Below are 27,274 nucleotides of genomic sequence, written 5' to 3'. Positions count from 1 at the left end.
AGGACCTGTCATGCCCTCAATATGGGCGCGGCAGATTCCACTCGGCTGGCGGAGCAGAGGGCTCCACTGGCTTGGTTCGCTCCACACTCTTCTCCCCTTTTTCTCCGGCACTACGTTTGGTAGGGGGTAGCTGCATCCACCGCTTATATAAGTCCGCCGTCGGCTTTCCATTGATTTCCTCGCGAGGGACACCAGCCTGCAAGAGATCTAGCCACAAGGTCTTCCGGGGTACCCGCAACTCCCCTTTCTCCTGTCCCCTGCCTTGCTGCGCCTTCGCAGCCCGTATGGCTCTTGGCCTAGCGCCCGCCAAGGCAGCCTCCAATCGCATAAGGGTGGCTGCCAAGTCTCCCACGTGCCCATTCTCTGCCATGACAACCGCGTGGAGGGAAGGTTTTAACTCATCGGGCCAAGCATAACATTGTGGCTTTAATCGATTTTGTCACCGGTACATTGTCTGGCCCCATCTCCCCGCCCGTGGAGGCAACCAAGGCCATTCCCAATTGACGGAGGGCTTGCACACTTTCCGGAATGGCCTTCCAGGGGCACGCCTGTGCTTCCAATTCCTCCACCGAGGGGTAGGCCGCCTCTACTGCAGCCGCCAGCCAGCGGTACAACAAGGGGCTTTCGATTTCTTGCCCCCCAGCCTGCGGCCACGGCGGGTTCACCAATTGTGCACGTACCTGAGAGTCTTTCGATAGGACCCCCAACTGTTGAAATTCATAAGAAAGCAACAAATCCGTGTTACCTGCATTGTCCCAGACACTCACGAGCCACTGCAGGATGCTCTCCCCGGGCTCCTGGCGGAACGTCTTCACAATTTCCTGCAACTCACTCATTTTAAACGTGTGGACAACTTCTGGTTGTAGGGCGCCTCCTTGCACCCGCAACTCCCGGACCGGGCATGCCAGAGCCACAGCAGGGGACTCCTCCTCCCCCTCGTCCGAGGATGAGGAGTCCCAAATATTCCCATCCCAAGTCTTGGGGTCCCGGGAGGGGGCAGCGGCCACCGCACGCACACACCTGGGCGATGGTGATCAGCTGCCGCCCATGCCTGAGGCGCCTTTTATTCGCTACCTGAGCAACCAACACTTCGCAGCGTCGTGTCAGCTCCTGGGCTCTCTCCGCCTGGGAGGTGATGACTTCTTGAGCCACGGCCCGGGCCTCCGCCTGCGCCATGCATTCCTGAGTCTTCTCTTCCAGTCCCGCTGTAAGCGGAGCACCTTTTTATTTTGGGCCCGGACGGCAGTCAGCAGGAGCCACCCTAGCTCCCCCATCGCCCGCCTCTCTGCCCCAGAGCGCCGGTTTGCTCGCAACCATTGTAACCCCTCTACCAGCTGCACGGGCGTGACCCCTGCAGCCTGTTGGAACTCCGGCCAATCCGCCGGGGCAGCCCACCCGGCCATAATCCACGCTACCGGCCCCCAGCGCTCCGTCGGGGGCCATCCTGGTATGCGCTGTAGGGACAGCAACAGCTTCTCCACTTCCCCTACCTTCGGCCAAAGCGGCATCGCTTCTCAGAGTACCCCGCTCGCTGCGCCAAATGTTCTGGGCCAAGGTGCTCGAAGTACCACAGGCCTGGCAGGAGTACTCTGAGAAAAACGAGGCTTACACACAGCTGTGAGTTATTGGCTTTACTGAAGGTTAGTGACCCACCCGCAACGGGGACTCCAAGCGTTGCAGTCACGGAGGCAGGGAACCCAGCACACCGGAGCTTTGCCTGCGACGGAGTCCAACGGAGGGGCAGACAGTCAGCGTTAATAAGCACTACACAAAAACAGCTCATGAATATAGAATTAGGTACTTCCCAAAGAGGTGGGCTTTCCGCTACCTGGCGAAGAGCCATGCAAAGCAGCTATGTCTTTCAATAACTATCTATATCCCACAATAACAAAGCAGCTGTGTCCTTCGGCTCGAGAAAGCAGAAATTCCCTAGCTAGGCCGTAACAGTCTTCCGCAGACCCTTAAAAAGGCTTAATATCATTCTGGGGTCTATTGACAGGAGTGTTGTATGTAAGACCTGGGAATTAATTGTCCTGCTCTACTTGGCACTGGTGAGGCCTCAGCTGGAGTACTGTGTCCAACTCTGGGCACCATAGGTGCAGAGTCTGTGGGTGCTCCAGGGCCAGAGTATCCACGGAGAAAAATTAGCGGGTGCTTAGCACACACCGGCAGCTAAGCTCTACTGCCGCCTGCCGCTGGCCCTTGCCGATCAACTCCTACCCCTCCCTCCCAGGGCCTCCTGCACGCTGCAGAACAGCTGTGTAGGAGGCGCTGGGAGGGGGAGGAGCGGGAATGGGGCATGCTCGGGGAGGGGTCAGAAAGAGGCGGGGGTTGAGTGGGGGTTGGAAGAGGCAGGGTGAGGATGGAGGCAGGGCCTGGGGCTGAGCAGGGGTTGAGCATCCCTGGGGAAAATTAGACGCCGGCACCTATGCTGGGCACACACTTTAGGAAAGATGTGGACAAAATGGAGACGGTCCCAAGGAGACCAACAAAAATGATAAAAGGGTTAGCAAACCTGATTTATGAAGAATGGTTAAATAAACTGGACATGTTTAATCTTGAGAAGAGAAACGTGAAGGGGCGACCTGCTAACAGTCTTCCAGTACTTCTTCAACACTCTTCAGTGGAGAACAACTGGTCACCATCCTCTTTATAACAGCTCTTAACATACTGGAAGACTGTTAGCAGGTCGCCCCTTCACGTTGAAGGACCTACAAGAAGTAATGGGCCTAATCTGCAGCCAGGGAGATTTAGGTTAGACAATAGGAAGAACTTTCTAACTCTAAGGGTAGTTGAGCTTTGAAATAGGCTTCCAAGAGAGTTTGTGGAATCCCCACCACTGGAGGTTTTTAAGAACGTGTCGGGATGGTGGGAGCAGCATACGGCTGTGACTCGGGGAGAATTCCCTTCTAGTGCATGCTCTCTTGTGGCTCCTTGACAACCCTTACACACTGCCAGAGCCATGGCTGGAGCAGGGGCCAGCATCAGCCCCTCAGAGTTACTGTTACCACAGCATGAATCAGTGTAAAAGGTTAGGTTATTCACTACATGATCACACAGTACATACTGTGTATGCGGTATTGTACAAAATATTTGCCTGCATCCAAGGTTATGTGAAAAGGTAAATTTTAAAGCGGTGAAGCTTGGATTCAGATCTGAACTTTTGATTCCCGCATGTCTCTAATTAGAACCTGTTTATTAAAAGGAGAATGATGTTAGTGGATCTACTACGCTTTCCAATAGGTGCAGGATATTGGACTCTCACTTTGCCAAGCCACCAGAAATGGGCAGGATAGATAGGCCCTGGTTTATCCAGCCTCACTGTTCTGTGTCAGCCAATCTCCTGCTAACCTTTCAGTAGATGAGCTGTGATTTGTTTTTCTCCTCTCTCTTTTAAAGGCTCATTTCGAACTATTGAAATGACACCACCAAAAGCTGGCATGTGGCTTTTAGACACCGAAGTGGGGGAATATCAGCAAGCTGGAATGCAGGCCTCCTTTATCGTTGTAGAGAAAGGTACTGAATCTAATCATGATCATTTTTTTTTTCTTTAACAGTGATAGTCCCATATGTGCCCTATGGGAGTTGGCACAAAGGGTGACCTCCTCAGAAAGGCCCAGCCAGCTCCTCAAACATGACTCTGAATGAGTACTTGTGGCACCTTAGAGACTAACAAATTTATTAGAGCATAAGCTTTCGTGAGCTACAGCTCACTTCATCGGATGCTGTAGCTCACAAAAGCTTATGCTCTAATAAATTTGTTAGTCTCTAAGGTGCCACAAGTACTCCTTTTCTTTTTGCGAATACAGACTAACACGGCTGCTACTCTGAAACATGACTCTGAATGACCCTCTTTTTCCTGATAAGTTATGGAATGCAGCTCATCAGTAATCAAACATGTTTGTGTTCTCTCTAGAGTGCAAGTTACCAATGGGCCTAATGAATGGACTTATACTTGATTCACAGATCAGTGCTTCTCATCACATAAGTGAGTTTAAACACATTATTTGAGAAGGTCAGACATGGTCTTCAGTAATATGACTTGGCACCAGGCAGTGCAACTGTAGATTTTCTCTGCGTCTCTGTGTTTCACGTATGCTACTGTCTTCTGGCATCATTTCAGGAATTAACAGGCTGTCAGACTTCAGAAAGCTCTCTGGTTCTGCAGGCCGGGAGTCGGAGGAGGACTGAGCAGCCCAAGGCCATGTGTACGCTGCAGAGCTTGGCTGGCATAGCTATGCCAGCAGAGCACCCTAGTGGACATGCAGCCTAGGCTGGCAGAAGGAGTTCTGATGCGATAACTACATTGCCTCCCTGAACAGCATTAGCTATACCAACAGAAGGTCGGGGAGCGGGGAGGAGGTTGCCAGCATAACTATGTCAGCTAGGAAGTGTGATTCCCCCCGCCAACCCACTTCTCACCAGCAGAACTATGCTGGCAAAACTTAAGTGTGTAGACCAGGCCCATATCACTGTAGTCTTCTGACAGTGAGACAGGCTTTTCTGCTCCTCCTGTTTTACTTGCTGGCTAATGTACAGGGCAGGGTTGTCAGGAGACATGGGTTCTATTCCTGTCTCTGCCACTGGCCTGCCGGGTGGCCTTGGACAATCACTTCTCCCCCAGTGCCTCAGTTTCTCCAGCTGTAAAATGGCATTGAGAATTCATTGCTATTTTTAAGGGAAATGAGATGTAGAAGTGCAGTGTACGAATATTATCAGGGAGTAAAAGGCTGCAAAATGACATTCCAAGCAATGTTGGGGTCTTTGATTTCTCACAGTTATTCCCATCCCGAAGGTGAGCTTTTGATGGAGAGTTTGGTAACATTCCATATACCCATGCGTGGGTACTTTTTTTCAGATGCTATTTCCTCCCTGCGATTAGAAACAAATGGCTTATTTTGGAGACTTCAAACTTCCTGTGGATTTAGCCCTCTATGAGGGATGGATGCCTCTGAAGGCATTTGCTTCAGAAGTAATCAAGTCACACACAATTGAGACTTATCTATCAGACAAGAGAAACAACTGATTTTTAACACAGTGCCCTTCAGGAGGGGTTGCTTTCCACAGTGGACGTAGAACATGGTTTGACTCTGCCTCCACCGCTAGTAACCAAACTCTGTTTAGCTCTGGCTGCTGCATGTTTTAACTTGACTCCAACTCCTAATGCTGACAAAGCCAAAGGAAGTAGGATGTTAAATAAAAGGGTGCCACGGGAGGCAGTGTTTCCTAATGGTTAGAGCACGGGACTGGGGCTCAGGAGACCTGGATTTTATTTCTAGTTCTGCCACTGGTCTGCTGGGTGACGTTGGGGAAATTACTTCACTGCTCTGTGCCTCCGTTTTCCTCATCTGTAAAATGGGAATAATGATACTGATCCCTTTTATAAAGTGCTTTGAAAGCTGCTGATGAAAAGTGCTAGATAAGAGCTAGGTATTATATTATTTTTAAAGCCACTTTTCTGACTATAATGTTTTCAAAGATAAATCAATTTTTATTTGCTGATAACATCCAATGTCTCTGAAGCTTTTGTCAGCTTTACAGCTTATCAGGTATTTGTACTGGGGTCTCTTTCTTCAGGACAAACCAAAAAAGAATGAAATATGCACATGGTGGCTTTCTAGTTTTCCTTGAGTTATATCTTTTATCCTTGTTCCTTTTTTCCACCTAGACTACTGGGAACCTAAATTAGCTAGATTAAACAACGCTGGAAAATATAATGCTTGGAGCACTGACATGGAGCAAGGTGAATTTCCATGGATCCAGGTATGGTTGGTATCATACATACTTGCCCACTGTGAGGTCCAGACAGGTTAGCTGATGCCTGCAGCTACATCACCACACACATGCTGGGTATATTTTGGGTCTCGTGTGTTAAACAAGACCAAACTATAACTAGACCTTCCCAAAGAGGCTGCCAAGGAAAACTCAGGTGTTGCAGGAAGTGGTACTGGTGATTCAGTAGGATGGACTGTCCTCTTTAAGTGAGTGCTGAGCCACTGCCCCAGTATTGTGTCAGGGTCGTGACCTGTTGTCGGAGGGAATTGCGAGGAAGTTTGCCCTGCTGCTGCCCAGTGTATAATCGGAGCCGGCTCTAGGATTTTTGCCGCCCCAAGAAAAATATTTTTGGCCACCCCCGCTTTTTTTTGTGCCCCCCCGCCACCAGCTCTGTCCCAACTCCGCCCCTTCCCAACCCCTTCCCCAAATCCCTAGCCCTGCCTCCTCCCCTGGGTGTGCTGCATTTCCTCCCCCGACTTGCTTCCTGTGGCTCCCCACCGTGCAACCCCCTGCCCTAGCTCACGTTCACTCCACCTGCTCCCCTGAACATGCTGCCGCTCCGCTTCTCCCCCTTCCCTCTCAGGCGAGGGGAGAGGCAGCACGTTCAGGGGAGCAGGCAGAGCGGAGGTGAGCGAAGGTGGCGGGGTATCGCAGGAAGTAACGGGGGGTAGAGGAACCACTCCCCACCCCAGCTCGCCTCTGCTCCACCACCACCGCCTCCCCCGAGCGTGCTGCCGCTCGACTTCTCCTCCCACCCTCCCAGGCTTGCTGCGTGAAACAGCTGTTTCGTGTGCGGCAAGCCTAGGAGGGAGGGCGGGTGGGAGAAGCGGAGCGGCGGTGGCGTGCTCAGGAAAGAGCACGCTCAGGAGGAGCGGAGGCAAGCTGGGGTGGCGGGGGCACTTTCTAGGGGCGGCATGGCCGGCGCCAGAATGCCAGCCCTAGGAATGTGCCGCCCCAAGCACCTGCTTGTTTTGCTGGTGCTTAGAGCCGGTCCTGGGTATAATCATACTGTAGATAAACAGTCTGTCCTTTTGCTGTCCCCTTCTCTCAATGTGTATATGTATTCACCCCTTGCTGAGTGACCAACTAATCCTCCAGTCTAGTCATGGGTTAGACATCTGCTTTCTACTTCACTACACAAACTGTTATATGGCGTGGGGGGGCGGGGGCGGGTGAGCGGGGGGGATGATCAATGCATTACAAGTTTTTTGTACTTTAAGCTCTTCCTGTTCAGATTCTAGTGGCTTTCCAGAGACCCCAGAACAAGTGGCCAGGTTCTTGGAGAAGCTCAGCAACCTGTTAGGCCCCTAAAGACTTGGCCAGATGTTCAAGAGTGGAGATTCCTGGGTGCGGAGTACTTCTGAGTATCTGGTCACTTCATTTCGGTGCCTAACAGGTAGCTGAGCTGTTTTGAAAATCAGGCCCACACTGAGTATTTCCTTAGAACTGGCTGTAGCACTAGAAGATTTTGCAGAAATTGCCTGTTTGTTGTGGTATCTGCTCTCTGTAGCTTGACAGACAGTATGTCCTGCATGTCACTGCAGCTCATGCTCTTAAATGGGACATGAGTGATCCCTAGGCAGCTGCTTTACCAAGTGTGGCAAATGGGAGCCTCCCAGACTCCTTGCTTACCCAGTCAGAGCTGTGCTAAGCCTATCTCCTCTAAAAATTGCCTCTTTGCTCATCTTACTGGATCAAAGAGAAACTTTCAATAAGCAGCAGCAGGTTATTATGGATTTTCAATTAAAACTGCTGCAAAGGAGGAACTTGGACAGCTCATGAGATAGATAACAGGATGTGCAGGCTTTTTCTGCGACCTCGCTTGTCTGAATACAGCCTGGTTTTGCTGGAGCCAGAAAATCACAGCAGTATGAGCTTTGATCAGAGACCTGTGTATAATGAGCTGATGTTCTCAGTCTACATCACAAACCCACCCCTTCTCACCAAAACTGGTGCTAACTGGCCCCCTTGCTGAGAGTCTCAGAAGAGAGACCAAGGACTGGATGGGCCATGGAGACTGAACACCCCTCTGACCCCAAGGATGGCACCTGCAGCTCTGGGCAGAGGCCTGTTGGTGGGCTAGCTTGGGGGAAGCTTGCACTGTCACTCCCCATGTTGGGTGGATAAATAGAAGACTTCATTCTCCCCCAGCTATCAGCCCAATACCTTTCCTCTCTTCTTTCTTCCCCCCAACACATTTGAAATGATTATAGTCAACATAATTATTTATTAAAAATACACAAAAACAGTCTAGCAGCTGTAAAGGAGTTAATGGCTCTCATGTGACTTGCTCAGTGGAAACCAGGGTCTGTGGTTACAGATGCCTTCCAAATCCCCCTGAAATCCATGAAAAGAATTGCTTTTCTTTTGTAAGGGAAGAAAACTTGGAGAGAGAAATGATCTGTTTGTGCTTGATGAAGTGGGGCTGAAAACTCCCTTTAAACTAATTGTGGGGTTTTTTTCTTCTGATCAGCTGCAGAAAGAGCATCTTTCTTTCCCTGCACAGCTTCACTAGTAAACAACATCACTGACCTTTTCACTGTCTGCATCAGAAGGCCGAAGGGGGGAGAAAGGGTCTTCTGGTGAAGCCACTCACTCCCGGGAATCAGGAGACCTTGGCTCTGATACACAATCACTGTGTGACTTGTGCAAAAACTTTCAAATGTTGCTTGGTTTTTTTGGAGGGTGCTTCTGTGCCCAGCTTGAGACACCAGGTTCTAATTTTTCAGAGGTGCTGAGCACTCATGGCCCCTGATGGCTTCAGCTGGAGTTGTGGGGGCTCAACATCCCCCAGAAACAAGCCCTGGTTATCTCAGACTGGATGCTCAAAACCAGAGGCTGCTTTAGAAATGTATGCCTTACTCATTCTGTGCCTCACTCTTTATACAATGGAAATAGTAACACTCCACTGCTTCGCCCAGAGATGCTATGAGGATGGATTCATTAATGTTTGTCAGGTGCCCAGATACTGTGATGGTGGGCACACCAAAAATGCCTACAAATAAATACACACATCAATAAAATAGGTTAGGACACAACTCCTCATTTGGACTCTTGCGCCAGCGCTTAGACACCCCGTTACCCATCTTGGGCATGGAAGTGCCATTCTGAGTGCCTAAATGCAGGCCTGGGCACCATGCCCTAGGTGCCAGAGGATGAAATCAGGTTCATGGTGCAGCTTTTCTTACAGTTTCTGTATCTTGGTTTTCTACAGGTGGACCTGCAAAGGGAAGTTCTGATCACAGGGATACAGACGCAGGGAGCCAAGCAGTTGACGAAGTCCTTTTATGTCAAAGAGTTCTTTATGACTTACAGCAAGGACAAAAAGAAGTGGATCACCTTTATAGGAAACAGCACTGGGGGACAGAAGGTCTCTCTGCTCGTTAATCACCACAGCCTCCCCGGCTTTACACAGTTCAGCAGAAAGTAACACAAAGGTTGCCACCAGGGTCAGATTTGTAAAGGTATTTAGGCATTTGAAGATGCAGATTGGAAAATCCCACTAATTACAAAGGACCTAAGTGCCTAAAGGGCGTTTGGAAAATGGCACTAAATGCCTATCTGCATCGTGAGACACCTAGATCCCTTTACTAGTCTGGCCTGGTGTGTATAACAAAGGAGAATACAGGGGTCTCCTAGCTATGCCCAAACATCCCTCCCCGCCAGTTGGAGCTCAACTCAGCCCTGGTTTCCACTTAAAAATTAAATTCACCTAGCTGCATTGCTCAGGGCTCTGAAAAATATCACACCCTGTGCAATGTAGCTAGGTCAGCCTATGCCCCACTGTAGATCCAGAATTCTTCCATGGACCTCTTGAAGAGGAGAATTAACTACACTTGTGGAAAAACCCCTTCCAGTGACAAAGGAAGGGTGAACACTATGGTACTACAGTGGTACAGCCCCGCACGCCGCTGTAGCTGCAGTAGTGTAGCAATACCCACAGTGTCATGGTGTTTGAATGATAGGTGTTAAAGCATGTTAGGTTTCTACTGGTCTTAGTTGTCTGTCTATTAATATCCTAATAAGGGTCTGTACTGCGCCTAACACACTGGGTCCCTGATTTAGCCTCTGGATGCTATAGTAAGGCAAAGAAAAGGTGATGTATTTTTAGGTTTTGCTGTAATGTGAGTAGCCTCATTGAAATTGCATAAGTAAAGACTTAATTGCATGACATAGGGTTTGCAGGACAAAGCTTGCAATTGCTTTTAATTAATATCATTATGTTTTGTGAATTCTTAATTGCTTTTTTCTGTTTTACTAGTTGTTTGAAGGTAATTCAGATGCCCATGGGATAAAAGTCAACCATATTGATCCACCTATCATTGCTAGGTATATTAGGGTCTATCCAACTGACTCCTACAACAGGCCTACTCTTCGGATGGAACTCCTGGGCTGCGAAGTCAAAGGTGAGCAATGAGAACTCACTGGTACTTCTTTCCCCTCTACACCTTAGAAAAAGAGGTTCAACTTTTTATTTTTATGGGCTAAGATTTAAGAACGTAACAATGGCCCTACTGGGTCAGACCAAAGGTCCATCTAGCCCAGTACCCTGTCTTCCAACAGTGACCAGTGCCAGGTGCCCAGAGGGAATCAACAGGTAATCATCCATCCTCTGTCACTCATTCCCAGCATCTGGCAAACAGACGCTAGGGACACCATTCCTGCCCATCCTGGCTAATAGCCATCGATGGACCTATCCTCCATGAACTTATTTAGTTCTTTTTTGAACCCTCTTATAGTCTTGGCCTTCACAATATCCTCTGGCAAGGAGTTCTACAGGTTGACTGTGCATTGTGTGAAGAAATACTTCCTTTGTTTGTTTTAAACCTGCAGCCTATTAATTTCATTTGGTGATCCCTAGTTCTTGTGTTATGAGAAGTAGTAAACAACACTTCCTTATCTACTTTCTCTACATCAGTCATGATTTTATAGACCTCTATCATATCTCCCCTTAGCCGTCTCTTTTCCCAGCTGAAAAGTCCCAGTCTTATTAATCTCTCCTCATACAGAAACCGTTCCATACGCCTAATCATTTTTGTTGACCTTTTCTGAACCTTTTCCAATTCTAATATATCTTTTTTGAGATCGGGCAACCACATCTGCATGCATTATTCAAGATGTGGGCATACCATGCATTTATATAGAGGCAACATGATATTTTCTGTCCTATTTTCGATCCCTTTCTTAATTATTCCCAGCATTCTGTTCCCTTTTTTGACTGCCACTGCACATTGAGTGGATGTTTTCAGGGAACTATTCACAAGGACTCCAAGATCTCTTTCTTGAGTGGTAACACTAATTTAGACCCCATCATTTTATATACACAGTTGGGATTATGTTTTCCAATGTGCATTACTTTGCATTTATCAACATTAAATTTCATCTGCCATTTTGTTGCCCAGTCACCAAGTTTTGAGAGATCCTTTTGTAGCTCTTCACAGTCTGCCTGGGTCTTAACTATCTTTAGTAATTTTGTATCATCTGCAAATTTTGCCACCTCACTGTTTACCCATTTTTCCAGATCATTTATGAATATGTTGAATAGTACTGGTCCCACAACAGACCCTTGGGGGACACCACTATTTACCTCTCTCCATTCTGAAAACTGTCCATTTATTTCTACCCTTTGTTTCTTATCTTTAAACCAGTTACCAATCTATGAGAGCACCTTTCCTCTTATCCTGTGGCAGCTTACTTTGCCTAAGAGCCTGTGGTGAGGGACCTTGTCAAAGGCTTTCTGAAAATCTAAGTACACTATATCCACTGGATCCCCTTGGTCCACATGCTTGTTGACCCCCTCAAAGGATTCTAATAGATTGGTGAGACAAGATTGCCCTTTACCAAAACCATGTTGACTCTTTCTCAACAAAATATGTTCAACTATATGTTTGACAATATTGTTCTTTCTTATAGTTTCAACCAGTTTGCCCAGTACTGAAGTCAGGTTTACAGGCCTGTAATTGCCGGGATCATCTCTTGAGCCCGTTTTAAAAATTGGCATCACATTAACTATCCTCCAGTCATCTGGTACAGAAGCTGATTTAAATGATAGGTTCCAGACTACAATTAGTAGTTCTGCAATTTCACATTTGAGTTCCTTCAGAACTCTTGGGTGAATACCATCTTGTCTTGGTGACTTAATGCTGTTTAATTTATCAATTTGTTCCAAAACCTCCTCTAATGATACCTCAATCTGGGATAGTTTCTCCGATCTGTCACCTAAAAAGAATGGCTCAGGTTTGGGAATCTCCCTCACATCCTCAGCCATGATGACCGATGCAAAGAATTCATTTAGTTTTTCCACAATGGCCTTATTGTCCTTGAGTGCTCCTTTAGCACCTCAATTGTCCAGTGGCCACACTGGTTGTTTAGCAGGCTTTCTGCTTCTGACGTACTTGAAAAAAAATTGCTATTACTTTTTGAGTCTTTGGTTAACTGTTCCTCAAATTCTTTTTTGGCCTTCCTAATTGTATTTTTATACTTCATTTGCCAGTGTTTATGCTTCTTTCTATTTTCCTCACTACGATTTAACTTCCACTGTTTAAAGGATGCCTTTTTGCCTCTATCAGGGTTCCTTCCCCACTCTGAACTCTAGGGTACAGATGTGGGGACCCACATGAAAGACCCCCTAAGCTTATTCTTATCAGCTTAGGTTAAAAACTTCCTCAAACTTTTCCTTGGCCTTGAACAGTATGCTGCCACCACCAAGCGTTTTAAACAAAGAACAGGGAAAGAGACCACTTGGAGACATCTTCCCCCAAAATAGCCCCCCAAGCCCTACACCCCCTTTCCTGGGGAAGGCTTGATAATAATCCTCACCAATTTGTATAGGTGAACACAGACCCAAACCCTTGGATCTTAAGACCAACGGAAAATCAATCAGATTCTTAAAAGAAGAATTTTAATTAAAGAAAAGATAAAAGAATCAACTCTGTAAAATCAGGATGGAAAATACTTTAGAGGGTATTCAGATTCAAAACACAGAGGATCCCCCTCTGGGCAAAACCTTAAAGTTACAGAAAACAGGAATAAACCTCCCTCTTAACACAGGGAAAATTCACAAAAAAAACAAAAGATAAACTAATCTGCCTTGCCTATACTGGTTGCAATATTGGAGACTTGGATTAAGATGGGTTGGAGAAGATGGATTTCTGTCTCGCCTCTCTCAATTCCAAGAGAGAACAACCATGTAAACAAAGAGCACAAACAAAAGCCTTCCCCCACCCCCCCAAGATTTGAAAGTATCTTGTTCCCTTATTGGTCTTTTGGGTCAGGTGCCAGCCAGGTTAGCTGAGCTTCTTAACCCTTTACAGGTAACAGGATATTGCCTCTGGCCAGGAGGGATTTTACAGCACTATATACAGAAAGGTGGTTACCCTTCCCATTATATTTATGAAAGCCTCTCACTGCTTTTTTACTTTGTTGTTTAGCCAGGGTGGTTCTTTTTTGATTTTCTTACTAGGTTTTTTTAATTTGGGATATACATTTAAGTTGAGCCTCCATTACGGTGTCTTTAAAAAGTTTCCATGCTGCTTGCAGAGATTTCACTGTTGGCACCGTACCCTTTAATTTCTGTTTAACTTCTTCATTTTTGTGTAGTTCCTCTTTCTGAAATTTAAATGCTACAGTGTTGGGCCGCTGTGGTGTTTTTCCTGCCACAGGGATATTAAATTTAATTATATTATGGTCACTATTATCAAGTGGTCCAGCTATATTCACCTCTTGGACCAGATCCTGTGCTCCACTTAGGACTAAATCAAGAATTGCCTCTCCTCTGGTGGGTTCCAGGACCAGGACTCCAAGAAGCAGTCATTTAAGGTGTCAAGAAACTTTTTCTCTGCATCCCGTCCTGAGGTGACATGTACCAGTCAATATGGGGATAATTGAAATCCCCTATTATTATTTTCAAAAGCAACTCATGATTTTCGGTGCCTAATATGAAACACCTCAAAGAGGCCTGATTTTCAGACTGAGCTCTTCCCACCCTCTGAAAACTGGGTTTCTCAAGTTGGGCATCCAAACATCACAAGATGCTTCTGAAATCCTTGAATGGCAATATAAGAATACAGAGTGGGACTTTCCAAAGCGCTCAGTCAGAATTGGTCTAACTCTGGGTGCTTTTGACAGTCTCACCCATAACAGGCAGATGCACAAACCTTTTATTTCACACATCTGCTGGGCTTCGTTTTAATGATGACTGGGCAAAGAGAGCTCTACTCCCTAACTGCAAATGTGTTTTCTTCTCCCACGTCCTGAGCATTTAGAATTTAGATAGCACTTCACAACTTCCAAGTTCTTTATGCATTTTAACTAATGAATGCTCACAACAACCCTGCATTACCCCCCTTTTAAAGATGGGGAAACTGAGGCACAAGGGCGGTTACAATGACTTGAGCAAGGCCACACAGCAAGTCGGTGGCAGAGACTGGATTACAACTCAGGCGTTCCTAGCCTGTTGCTTATTCCTCTGGTCCACTGCTGCTCAAGAGATTACATGGAGATCTACTGCTATTCTCTTAACAGGTTGCTCTCTGCCGCTGGGAATGGAAAATGGGGAGATCAAAAAAGCTCAGATTACAGCTTCTTCCTATAAGATATCCTGGTATAACTCATGGGAGCCTTCCCTCGCGCGTCTCAATCAGCAAGGGAGGTTGAATGCCTGGCAAGCAAAGGTAACAAGCAAACAGAAGAAAAAACTGCTAAGTCAAAGCTGCTGCTGTTAGCAAATGTTCTGGTGTGTGTCCGTGCCTGTGCCCCCTCCATGCTGTGCTCTGGCTTGTTCTTTTCAGTCCTCCTGGGAAAAGCCTGTTTAGTTCCCTTCCAGTGGAAGGTTTGTGACATGCCCAGCTCCTTTAAGGAAGACAGGTGGTGGGTTTTGTTTTTTGTTTTTTTTTAAAAGAACATTTACTAATTTCATAATGTGAAGTGGAAAGCAATGAAACTATGTGGAGACTGGAAGCAGGCCCTGCAGCCCTTATTCATGGGAGTGGTCTCTTTGGACTCAGTGGATGAGTAAGCGCTGAAGGTTGGTGGCCTGTGAGCCAAATTCATCTGGTGTAATTCTGTTGGCTTTACTGTTGATCGGCAGTACTGCCTAGTGACTAGAGCCTTGGAGTGAGACTCAGGAGGCCTGGGTTCTGTAACCAGCTCTGTCACTGGCTTGCTGGCTGACCTTGAGCAAGTCAGTTCCCTGCATGTCTCAGTTTCCCTATCTGTAAAATGGGGATGATGATGACACTTTGTAAAGCGCTTTGAGATCTATTGATGAGAAGTGCTTTATAAGAGCTTCGTTAATTCACCAGGGATGAATTTTTATTGCTTTTCATTCTGCGTTGGCGATGGAAGTGAATGCTGGATGGAGGATCAGTGTGTATCATCTGCAGTGATTAAACTGATGTGGCCAGCAGAGAATGCTGGTAGCACTTCCCTTAACTTTGTTTGCGTAGGTTTGAAGTTCTGGGAGGGTGGATGTCTTCATACCACTTTAACTGTCATTGAGCAAAGTTTCTGGTTGTGCTAATATTGGCACAAACACACATTTGCTCACACATTACTCTTTGTATTGATTGTAGTCAAACAACAACCAGCAGTGGTTGCAGATTGATCTCCTCAAAGCAAAGAAGATAACCGCTATCACAACCCAGGGTTGCAAGTCCATGTCTGTGGAGCTGTTTGTGAAAACCTACGCCATCCTTTACAGTGATGAAGGCACAGAATGGAAACCTTATATGGATGACACCACTTCAGTGGGAAAGGTACCATTTTAAACTCGGAGAATTCTGTCCCTGTTTCTGAATCCGGAGCACTTTGTCATACTTCTCAAGGCCCAAACGAGGGACAGCCCCAGAATGAGGGGCACAAAAAATTGTTCCCGCAGTTGAATTTAAAATGCTGATGGAGTAGTTCTTCTATTATAGAGGACTCTCAAACTTCCCTTTCGTGGCTCTTTATTTCCGATGTAAATAATTTTCACCAATGAAAGGGAGGAGATGCTACGTGTGAGTGGAATGCCGTTGAACCTGGGATGAAATCAGTGGCATGCCTTTTAAAGAGGGACATTTCAAAGGAATGCACAAAATGTGTACGCGGAAGCCTCTGCCAAACTTCACTGCAAAATATTTTTTGCTTTAATTTTTTTAAGTGAATTTAGTGCTGGTGGAAGGTCCCAGATTGACAGAGCTGAGACCCCCATACATCCACACAGCAGGTACAGCACTTGCAAAATCCCCCAAGCCGCCTTGACGGAAGTGCTTCAATCCCGACCTGAAGGGACCACATCTAGGGATAAGAGAGGGGAGATTTGTCAGTCCCCAGCCAACACAGGGGCCAGTTAGCACCAATCGTGGTGATAGTTTTTGTGATGTAGACAAAAACAGAGACCACAAAATCATTTCACACAGACCACAGTTTGGATTTGACTGGATTTGAACCAGTGACGTAGAGGAGGAAGGCTGGTGTGATCCAGTCCATCTTCCGGTCCCCAAACGCAGCAACTCTGAAGTGTTTAGATACCTTAAAAATGCATCCGCTTTTTTTTAAAATAATTTTTTCCCACTAATTCCTTGTTTTGTTTACTTTCAGGTATTTGGGGGGAATGAGAACAGCAGCGGACAGGTCAAGCATTTTTTAAATCCACCCATATTTTCCAGGTTTATCCGCATTGTTCCTAAAACCTGGAATCGAAGCATTGCTCTTCAGGTAGAACTCTTTGGCTGTGATCCTTCCTAAATGCTGGACACACAGAGTACACACGAACAAAGGATTGTTAAGTCTGGGAGCCTTACACTTTTCAGCAATCGCTGTGCAGAACTACATTTTTTTAAACTCTTAGAATAGTCAGATTTAGTCCTTCTGAAGTGCCTTTCCTCCAAGGATCTTAGTGTTTTGCCAACATGAATTAAAAGAGAGATTTCATTGACAGATATTGCATTCATATAAATGTACATTAAGGATACAACTGCATAACAGCTGGGAGGGAGCTTCCCAGAGTGGGTGGGTAGACATGTGCTTGCTCCACTTGAGCTTGCGTGCTCGAGCAGTGGCATGGGCGGTAGCTCAGGCTGGCCAACCACGTATGGACACAGAGGTCAGGTGGGATTGTTCTCAGGGATTATTCACAGGTAGGATTGTTCTCTAACCCGTGCCGCCATGGCCATACTGCTATTTTTAGCACCCAAGCTGGAGCAGAACTAACACGTGTCTCTTCACCTGCACCGTCCCAGCTGCAGTGTAGACCCACCCTTAAAAAGAGAAAGTAACAAACATCAAATCCACAAAGCATGCAAGTTTGACATGCCCCTTTCCATGGGAATCTGGGCACCCAAACACATTCCCTCCATTTCTCTACCACTGTCGTCTTCCCCCAGTCACACATAATGGTCTGTTCTCTGTTTGTCCTGGTTCTGACTGAATTTTAGACTAAATCTCCTGAGGGCACGGACCTTGGGCTTAATCCTGAGCCCAGATTTGCTCTCTCTGTAGCCCCCTCATTGCTGAAAGCTATCAGATGTCCCTCCCTAGGCATTCCCCTTGAAGGGGGACTCCCCAGTACTCATAAAAACCACTGTCTATACCACCATCCAGTAGCCGATGGTGTTGGGGCTGGGAAGCAGGTGTGATGCTGCACTCCAGCAATCCCTGGCTGGTAGGTGGTCCCTTGGAGGGTCATTGCCAGCCAGTGTAGATAAGAGAAGCCTCCACTCTGCTCTGATCTCTGCTGGGGCTGACATAGAAGTGGCCTCAAGATCAAGCATCTGCAACCCCTTCTCTGAGAATCTAGGGCCCTCATCTTTATATTTGCTTTTTTAAACACCACGCATGCCTCTGACTCTATATATCCTAAATAACCATTAATCTTCTCAGCCCCCCTGGGTGGGGGTCAACAGTATCTTTATAGGTGGCAGGAAAGAAGCATAGAGAGAGACAGAGATTTGCCCAAGATCATGGCAGGTCAGTGGTAGAACCAGAAATAGGATTCGTGGCTTCCAGTCCCATGTTCTAACCACTAGAAGCTAGGCAATGCTGTTTTGTTATCCCCTACTGGAAGAAAGAAGCCTTCTTGGCTGTTGATGAGAAACAGAACCTGATGGTAATAAAATAGGATTAGATAACACTACGGTAAAGACACCTACACCTTGTCTAAGCTACAGCATTTGCCAACATTATTGCTGGTGGCGCTGTTGTAGTGCATGAAACATTTATAGATTTTCTCAGGATGGATGCGCTCAGTGAGAATCTATTTGCTATCCCTGAATATATCTTTTCAGCAGAGTTTTAGCTAAGCTTTTAGTACTGTCCTAGGCTCCAGTCTTGTCAGCAGAGGACTCCCTCTGCTCACCTGGGTCCTTCATGGCCTGGGGCAGAATATCATCAAGAACCCAGGGCCATGTTTTGGTCTATAACCTTAGAAAGTATTGTCTCAAGCTGTTTCAAGAGAGTTAGAGTTCTTATATCAAAAAATGTATGTGTTTCCAAGTAAAGATGTATAAAAAAGTGAAATAAAATTTAAAACCTCAATCAATATTATTTTCACATTTTATTCTGCCTTTTTAAAATATTTCATACTGTCACCGTTTTCCACGTGAAAGTACAGCTGAATTTCTGGAGTGAAGAGCAAAATGTTAACGTTTCTGATTTTCCATATTTTGAGAGGCAACTTTGCCAGTTTGACAAAACCATCACCAAAAATGAAATGTTTGCATCCAAAAATGGCCTGGAGCAAAATCACCAAACTGTTCATGTGATAGTTTTCAGGTTGATTGCAGCTAAAATTTCCTAAGTTCTGAGATCCTTTCATACTGTGAAACAGTTTTAATAACTGCATATTGCTAAATGATCAGTTGTTACAACCGTATAAGCCGTTATAAAATGTTTTATGTTCAACCCAGCCATGACTTCCCAGACAAAAATATTTTTGTTTAAACAAACAAAAGTTCTGGAGTGCAGTCCTAGCTCCAGTGACACCATTGGCAAAACTCTGACTTCAGTAGGGCCAGGCCCTATGTGTCTCAAACCATTCCCAAGAAAAGAGGTAGATTTTGCAGGCATGTCCTGAGGATTAACAGATCTAAATTCATGTGAGAAATGGGGGAAATCGGTTCCAGAGGCGAGGGATCTTTGCCTCCCTGTCAGTAACCTCTTTCCATGGAAATCTGGAGGGTGCTCCACTTCTGTTGTCTGTTGGTAAGTCAGAGCACCCGTGTTACATGCTCTTGTCATGAAAATACTTAATAATTGAGCAGCTACACTTTATACCAACTCCAGATTCAGGGTGATTACCTATTGTCACATTTTGTAGAGCCCAAGGTGGTGATGGCATGGATCACTGTGTAGCAAGGGCGACACTTTATTGCCAGACACTGGTGGGGGAAAATAGCACTTCTGGCCACACAGCTTCTACCTGAGTATCCAGAAGTGGTCTTAGATTTAACAAGGCTGCTACATGATGAACCTGTCTCAAGAACATAAGAATGGCTATACTAGGTCAGAGCAAAGGTCCATCTAGCCCAGTATCCTGTCTTCCGCCAGTGTCAGGTGCCCCAGAGGGAATGAACAGAACAGGTAATCATCAAATGATCCATCCCCTGTCGCTCATTCCCAGCTTCTGGCAAACAGAGGCTAAGGACACCATTCCTGCCCATCCTGGCTAATAGCCAATGATGGACCTATCCTCCATGAATTTATCTAGTTCTTTTTTGAACTCTGTTTTGGTCTTGGCCATCACAACATCCTCTGGCAAGGAGTTCCACAGGTTGACTGTGCGTTGTGTGAAGAAATATTATTTAATTGTTTGGGGGATCATGTGTTTGCTGAGCCAAGAGGCCTGCGAGGCAAGGCTAAGAGCATCTTAACAAAGCTGTGATCCCTAAGCCTTTTAGCACCCATCAACCCTTAACCAGAGGGTGGGGTTACTCAGGGCTACTCAGGGAGACCAGGGTTTTAAAAAGCCCGCTTCTAAGTGACTAGAGGAGCTAGCGAGTATCCTATCTTCTGATAGTGGTCAATGCCACGAACCCCAGAGGGAATGAACAGAACAGGTAATCATCAAGTGATCCATCCCCTATCAGCCATTCCCAGCTTCCGGGAAACAGAGGCTAGGGACACCATCCCTGCCCATCCTGCCTAATAGTCACTGATGGACCTATCCTCCATGAACTTATCTATTTCTCTTTTGAACCCTGTTAGTCTTGACCTTCACAACATCCTCTGGCAAAGAGTTCCACAGGTTGACTGTGCATTGTGTGAAGAAATACTTCCTTTTGTTTGTTTTAAAACTGTTGCCTATTTAATTTGGTGACCCCTAATTCTTGTGTTATGAGGAGTAAATAATACTTCCTTATTTACTTTCTCCACACCAGTCATGATTTTATAGACCTCTATCATATTCCCCCTTAGTCGTCTCTTTTCCAAGCTGAAAAGTCCCAATCTTATTAATCTCTCCTCATACGGAAGCCATTCCATACCCCTAATCATTTTTGTTGCCCTTTTCTGAACCTTTTCCAATTCCAGTATATCTTTTTAGAGAGGGGCGACCAGATCTGCACTCAATATTCAAAACATGGGCGTATGTACCATGGATTTATATAGAGGCAATATATGTTCTGTCTTGTCTATCCCTTTCTTAATGATTCTTAACATCTGTCAAGATGCTGGTGGAGTGGCCTGGGGAAGTTTTGGCAGCCCCTGCAGTTGTGCTCCTAACAATATGTTTTAACATAAGTGGTCCAGGCAAGCAATGGAGCCCCACATAAAATGTGGGGGTACTGCAGCACCCCCCGAACCCAGGGCTGCTGACGGGGGTTGGGGCCAAAGGGGCAGCTGCCCTGGGGCTTGGCAATTTTAAAAGGGCTTAGGGCTCCCAGCTGCCACTATCAAGGTGGGGGCCCCAAAAATGAAGCTGCGCACAGGGCCCACCAACTCTAAATGTGTCACTGTTTGTTTAGGTGCAAGACTACACTGATTAGAAAGCAGCTTGGCTCTGAGAGAAGAAGGAAAAGCAGCTGTAAAATTTTATATATAAATTATATTAGTTGCTATCAACTTCCCCTTTTTTCCATTTGTTCTAATGCCAAATGGGAAAAAGGGGAAGTTAATAGAAATTAACAAAAATCACAAGTCAGCAATAGTAGAAACTTAATAAAAGAAGCAAAACGACACAAAGAAATCTTCTTGCCTTATTTCTGCTTGCCATAGGAATTTTTAAATACATTAGGAACAAAGGGAATCCTACAATGGTCACTGGTCCATTACTAGAGGAAATAGTGGAATTGTCAATAATAACACAGAAAAGGCAGATGTGTGTTTGATAAATATTTCTGTTCTATGTTTGGAGAAAAAAACAAGACAGTAGTTTCATCTCATATGATTATGATGAAATACTTTCCATTCCAACAGTAACTAAGGAAGATGTTAAACAACAGCTACTAAAGTTAGACATTTTTAAATCAGGAGCTCTAGATAATTTTCATCCAAGAATCTTAAGAGCTGGCTGGGGGGCTCTCTGGCCCCTGCTATTGATTTTGAATAAGTCTTGGAACACTGGGGAAGTTCCAGAAGACTGGAAGAAAATTAATGTTATACCAGTATTTAAAAAGCATAAATGGGAGGACCAAGTAATTATAGGCCTGTCAGTCTGATGTGGATCCCGAGCAAAATAATAGAACGGCTGATGTGAGACTTGATGATTAAAGACTTAATGAGGGATAATATAATTAATGACAATCAACATGGGTTTATAGGGTGACAAAATCTGTTTTCTAACTGGATATCTTTTTGGATGAGATTACAAGTTTAGTTAAAAGTAGTAGTGTCAATGTAACATACTCAGACTTCTGTAAGGCACTTGACATGGTATTTTAATTTGTTAAGAAACTAGCATGATACAAATGAACATGCCACACATTACATGGATTAAAACATAGCTAACTGATACCTCTCAAAATGAAATTGTAAATGTGAGGAATCCTCATCCAGCGGGTGTGTTTCTGGTGGAATCCCACAGGGATCGATTCTTCTGTTTAAGATTTTTGTCAATGACCTGGAAGAACCTATATGGGGAAAAAAATTGATAATAGAGTATTCTTCTGTCTAACACAGGGGTGAGCAAACTATGGCCAGCGGACTGGATCCGGCTCCTCAGAGCTTTGGGTCCGACCCGCGGGATTGCCCTCCGTGGTGCTGCAGGCCCTGAGCTGCTCTCAGAAGCGGCCAGCACCACGACGCTGGGGCCCGGGGGCGGGGGCACAGGGCTGCATGTGTTGCCCTTGCCTCCAGGCACCACCCCCTACAGCTCCCATTGGCCAGGAACAGGGAACCATGGCCAATAGGAGCTTCAGGGGAGGTACCTGGAGGCGCGGCAGGGGCAGCGCATGGAGCCCTGTCCTCCCCGCGTCCCCAGGGGCCACACAGGGATGTGGTTCCGGCCGCTACCCTGAGCAGCGTGGCGTGGGGACAGGGCAGGTAGGCAGGGAACCTGCCCTGGCCCCGGTGCGTGCCAATGCCACCCCAGAGCCCAAAATCCTTCCTGCACCCCGCACCCCAACTCCCTGCCCTGAGCCCCATACCACACCCTGTAACCCTCCTGCACTCCAACCCCCTTCCCTCAGCTCCCTCATACACCCCACACCCCTCCTCTGCCCCAATCCCTTGCCCTGAGCCCGTTCCTGCACACCACACCCCTCCCACACCCTGCACTCCCTCCTGCACCCCTGCCCTGGCCTTGCATTCAATTTCCCCATCCAGATGTGGCCCTTGGCCCAAAAAGTTTGCCCACCCTGTTCTAACAGACAAAGGTGTAACAAATTCTACAGGTACCTACATGGAGAAGAGATTTCTGAACGTAGACAGCTCTTTAATCTACCAGAAAAAGGCATTACAAAATCCAATGGCTGAAAGTTGAAGCTAGACATTTTTAGACTGAAAACAAGATGCACATTTTAAGTGAAGGTAATTAACCACAGGAACAACTTACTAGAGATGTGGTGGGTTCTCTGTCACTGGAAATCTTTAAATCAGGATTGCATGTTTTTCTAAAAGATGTGCTCTCATTAAATCACAAGTTATTAGACTTGAAGAAGGAGTTAATTCAGGCAAGTCCTATGGCCTGTGTCTTATAGGCAGTCAGACTGGATAATGATAATGGTGCCTTCTGGCTTTAAAATCTATGCATCTGTGAGAGCCAGAGAATAGAACAGTACAGCATGGACAAGTGCCCTGTAAATGTATCCCAGAGCTAGAGTTGGGGGTTGGTTACATTCAAAATTAATTGGGGAAAATTGCCAACATGTTTTTGGTTCAAAGTGTTTTAAATTGAGCCTAGTTTTTTTTTATTTTACTTTTTGTGACTTTTTCTTTGTTTTTAATTTTTAGCAAAGACACTGTCAAAGAGATCACTGGAACTTTGCATTTCCCAAAAACCTAAATCAACTATTTTTCTTTTACCAAAAAAACCTGACATTGGAAGAAAACCAAAAAAAGTCAATAACCATTTTGATAATGTTTCTGATTTGTTTTTTATGTGTTAAAAAAAATCAAGCAACAATATCCAAAAAGGCATGAAAATGTTGATGTCAAATTTCAACAATGTCAACAAGAAAATCATTTTAGAAATTTTTTTTCTTTTTTTTTTTTTTACAAGAAAATGTTCAAAAAATTTCAGCCAGCTCTACTCACAGCTGGGCTAGAGGGACTCTAACTCTGGATGAAAGAGAAGTCAAGTCTCCCTGGCTCCTTCGGGTTTGGCATATAGCCTGCTAATAAGGGAGCATTTAAAGTAAATTATCTGATTATGTGGACACTTGTCGACTAGGAGCTCCCGGATTCTCACAGGCCCCCAGAGAGCTGTCCTGAGGTAGCAGCTGACATTTCCTGATAACCTGGACCGGATATGAACTAGTACAAGTTTCTGGAGCCTGTCAGTCCCCAAGCCTTGAACTATTTCTTGCTCTTTATCGCCCAGCATGCCAGGTTTGCACAATGCAAGATCTTCCCCTCTCAAAATTGGAATAATCCCTGAAATCCAAGGACATGTGGCATCTGTAGCCGGGTCCCTGCCCCCAATGCCAGCACTGCCCCTATGCTTCATCACCCTGCAACTCAGCCACATAAACAGTTTTTATTTGGGCTGCTGCCCCTAATACCCTACTGCCCTAGTAGGCAACGACCCAGCCCACCAACTCTGCCTTATGTGGTTGAGGCTGCTTGTCCTCTGTGCTTGGCACACAGCAGGGAAGATGTGGGGGAGGGAGGGAAAGGCAGCCGGAGCAGCTCTTTATCTCCCCTATGGTTCCTGTCAGCAGCAGGAGGAGGTGAAGAGCAATGACCTGGGCGTCACTAACATCACCACCCCCTTCTTGCATCACTAACCACAGTGAAAACATTTCCCCAGCAGTAGCAGCAAAAGCAGCAGCCACTGCCTCATGTGTCTCCCAGTGTGGCATCAGCAGGAGCTTGCACCATGGGGCTCTCCTGCACGCGCCTCCTTCTCTTGATGCTGCTTGGTTTGTGGTGGCCAGGTTTGGCGTGGCATCGGGTGGGAGCAGCTCAGGTCCGAGAGCACTACATAGCCGCAGAGACCACCAGCTGGAGCTACAGACCCCAGTCCAAAGAACAGTCCAGGTAAGAGTAGGAAGATGTGGAGGCAACCAGCTCCCTCCCGGGCTGAAAGGGACTTGAGTCTCCTGAGGAGTTTGTGCACAGCTGGGCTTAGAGCCTGATCCAGCCTATGGAAGTTAATAAGATCCTTTTTATTGATTCCAGTTGGATGACGCCCTTAATTCAGTTCAATGCTATCAACTGTTTTATTCACACAATGTGATTTTTGGGAGCAGTTTTTATTGATGCCATTTTGACAAAGGCAAACTTGGACTCAATCCCGCGTCCTCTGTGCCCCCCAAACTGTCACTGGGGTCAATCCTACATTGAGAATTTTTGCATGAGTCTCTGGAGATTTGGTGTTTTGCTGCAGCTAAGTGAAAACATCAGAATCTCAGCTTTCATTTCAGAGTAGCAGCCGTGTAAGTCTGTATTCGAAAAAAGAAAAGGAGTACTTGTGGCACCTTAGAGACTAACAAATTTATTTGAGCATAAGCTTTCATGAGCTACAGCTCACTTCATCGGATGCATTTCATTTCAACAGTAAAAAAAAAAGTTTCTGGCCCTCACAGTTGTGTAGAAAAATTCAAAAGCCACAAGGCAAATAAAAAAAACTCTCAACATTATTTAAAAGCTGTTTAAAATCTCATCATTTGGGGGAAGTTTGAAGTTCTTTTTATTTGCTTTTTGGTCACACTCAAGTTACATTTTCAAGTTTTCTCTGCAACCACTAAAAATGTACTGTTTTGAGGGGTTGTTTTTAATTATTTTTTATTTTCTTAAAAAGCTGAGATTCTCATGCAAACTTTTGATTCAAGTGACTGGGGCTTTAAGAAAAAATATCAAATGTCACAGAACTAACCAAAAAAAGAGTTGGCAATACTACATCTATTTTTAAATAAGAAAAGGTCCTTACAAAAAAACACCATCAATTTTTAAAAATGTAAATGAATAATCTAGTTTACTTTCTTTATGGTTGCTTACTAAGTACATTTCTTCAGCTGAGGTGACGAATACACAACAGGCAGTTTCATCACGTTCATGCTTTCTGCTCAATTTCACTTTCAGGTTCCTCTGGCAACATTGACAAATTTTTGGGATTAGTATTTTTTTTTGTGGTTTTAAAAAAAAAAACCCAGTAAGTACCAAAAGGTAAATGACTTACAGCTGATATATGCTGCTGAATACTGCAGGCTTCATGGGATCTCCAACAGAATTATGCAATTTTACAACTCTTCAAAGCTGCAAGAACAGACCATACAAACCAGACAGTACTATATAGGTGTAACACAGTAGGGTAGAGGTTACAGTAATAATATAAAGACAAGAGTACTTGTGGCACCTTAGAGACTAACAAATTTTGTGGGCTAATGCTCTAATAAATGTTAGTCTCTAAGGTGCCACAAGTGCTCCTGTTCTTTTTGCGGATACAGACTAACACGGCTGCTACTCTGAAACCAGTAATAATATAGGAGACCTACATGAATAAGGAGAGGAGGGAAGGACCCAGGAGGAAAAAGGTGGAGGAGTTAAGTGGCATGGAAGTCAGACATTTTTTGAGCCTTTTGAATGTTTTTAATTCAAATGTGTCTAGAGAGGAGGCCCAAAACTTCTTTGAATGCATTTAATTGATCTCTAAAGTGATTACCTATTCTTTTATTGGCTGCTACCTCAGAAAGAAGTTGGTCCAATAAAAGATGTTACCTCACCCACCTTGTCCCGCTCATATCCTGGGACCAACACGGCTACACCAACACTAAAAACAACTCAGGACTCAATATGACTGCTCTATTTTGGGCAATTTTTTTAAAACTAAATCTCATGTTTTTGAACATTTGAGGCTGGCAGTACTGTATATGATATAACCAGGTGTAATTTTTCAGTGTACCCTGCCCTCCAAACATACACCGTTTGGGCTTGCATTCATATGTCCATGACATTTCCAAGCTGCCTTTGTGCTACGTGTATGTCTCCCACTCATCACTGTGTATAGAAACGAAGCTGGCTAGAGGTTTGGCTCTGTTTACACACACTGACTGGTCAAAGATTATTTCTGGCTGTACGTTATTGCTAACCTGGCAGAAATGTTTCAGATTTTTGAAATTTCAATTCAAGATTTTCATGAAAAAATGTCAGGTTTTTCTAATGATTTTATTCCTTTTGTCATAACTTCCTTCTTCCTAGGCCCCAGGGTCGGTCAGGCATGTTCCATCTAATATCATAACATAAGGTCACATATCACCTTTGTGAGGACAAACTCTTGCAGGGAAGAACTCAGCAGTGAGCTCTATAGATCAGAGCCTTCTCTTGCTGAAGTCAATGACAAAATTCCTGTTAACTCATGGAGCCCAATTCTGCTCCCCGTGGAGTAGAAACCTATGGCGTTTCTGCCTGATTCATTCCTTTCGGGAGAGTGATTTAGGGTAATCCACAGCCTTGCAGGGCAGCAGATCTGCTCTGAACTCAGAGGCTGGATCCTGAGCCATCACCATGGGCTGACCTCCCCTTCATCCACCTGCTCTGCCTCCCTGTCTGTGTGCTGTCATCAAGTTCCCCCTACCGTGCCTGTGCCTTACATTCCTGAAAGGAAGGTAGGAGACTTTGAGAGGGAGTTGTCGCTGAAGGCCCCCTGCAGTAGCTACCAAGAAATCTACCAGTCAGCTAGGGATGCATGACACAAAATGTGGCTGCTCTGCCCCTCCAACCTTCATTTCAGCTCAACACCCATCATCCAAGAGCCATGTGCTCTCTTCGTCTTGCCTGCTTGGGTTCCTTCTACAGCACACAGCATGGGATCCATTTGTGCATATATTTTATGTATCAAAAGCTAAAGACAGTTGCCATGTTTCCCAAGAAGCAATTTCCTGAATGACTTTGATCCCTGGGCTGCCTTATAAGAGGCCAGTTT

At 45.5% G+C, this 27,274-nt stretch overlaps 2 protein-coding genes across 2 annotated transcripts in view; both read left to right on the top strand.

Moving 5' to 3' along the window:
- The window catches only part of LOC119852838 (coagulation factor V-like), a 78,883-nt gene extending 60,598 nt beyond the window's left edge, over positions 1–18,285 (top strand). Inside the window, exons 18-25 of the mRNA XM_038394706.2 lie at positions 3,400–3,516; positions 3,917–3,988; positions 5,669–5,763; positions 8,990–9,145; positions 10,037–10,181; positions 14,299–14,447; positions 15,348–15,530; positions 16,357–18,285. Of these exons, the coding sequence (XP_038250634.1) occupies positions 3,400–3,516; positions 3,917–3,988; positions 5,669–5,763; positions 8,990–9,145; positions 10,037–10,181; positions 14,299–14,447; positions 15,348–15,530; positions 16,357–16,503 (1,064 nt within the window). The 3' untranslated portion in view covers positions 16,504–18,285. The remainder of the gene's footprint in view (positions 1–3,399; positions 3,517–3,916; positions 3,989–5,668; positions 5,764–8,989; positions 9,146–10,036; positions 10,182–14,298; positions 14,448–15,347; positions 15,531–16,356) is intronic.
- Positions 18,286–24,146: 5,861 nt separating this feature from the next.
- Positions 24,147–27,274, top strand: part of F5 (coagulation factor V) — a 73,344-nt gene continuing 70,216 nt past the window's right edge. The window contains exon 1 of the mRNA XM_038394720.2: positions 24,147–24,390. Within this exon, the coding sequence (XP_038250648.1) occupies positions 24,230–24,390 (161 nt within the window). The 5' untranslated portion in view covers positions 24,147–24,229. The remainder of the gene's footprint in view (positions 24,391–27,274) is intronic.

This window comes from Dermochelys coriacea, chromosome 1 (genome assembly GCF_009764565.3).
Source record: "Dermochelys coriacea isolate rDerCor1 chromosome 1, rDerCor1.pri.v4, whole genome shotgun sequence".
Taxonomy (NCBI): Eukaryota; Metazoa; Chordata; order Testudines; family Dermochelyidae; genus Dermochelys; species Dermochelys coriacea.
Note: the sequence above shows the minus strand (reverse complement) of the source record. Positions and strands in the feature narration are given on the sequence as shown.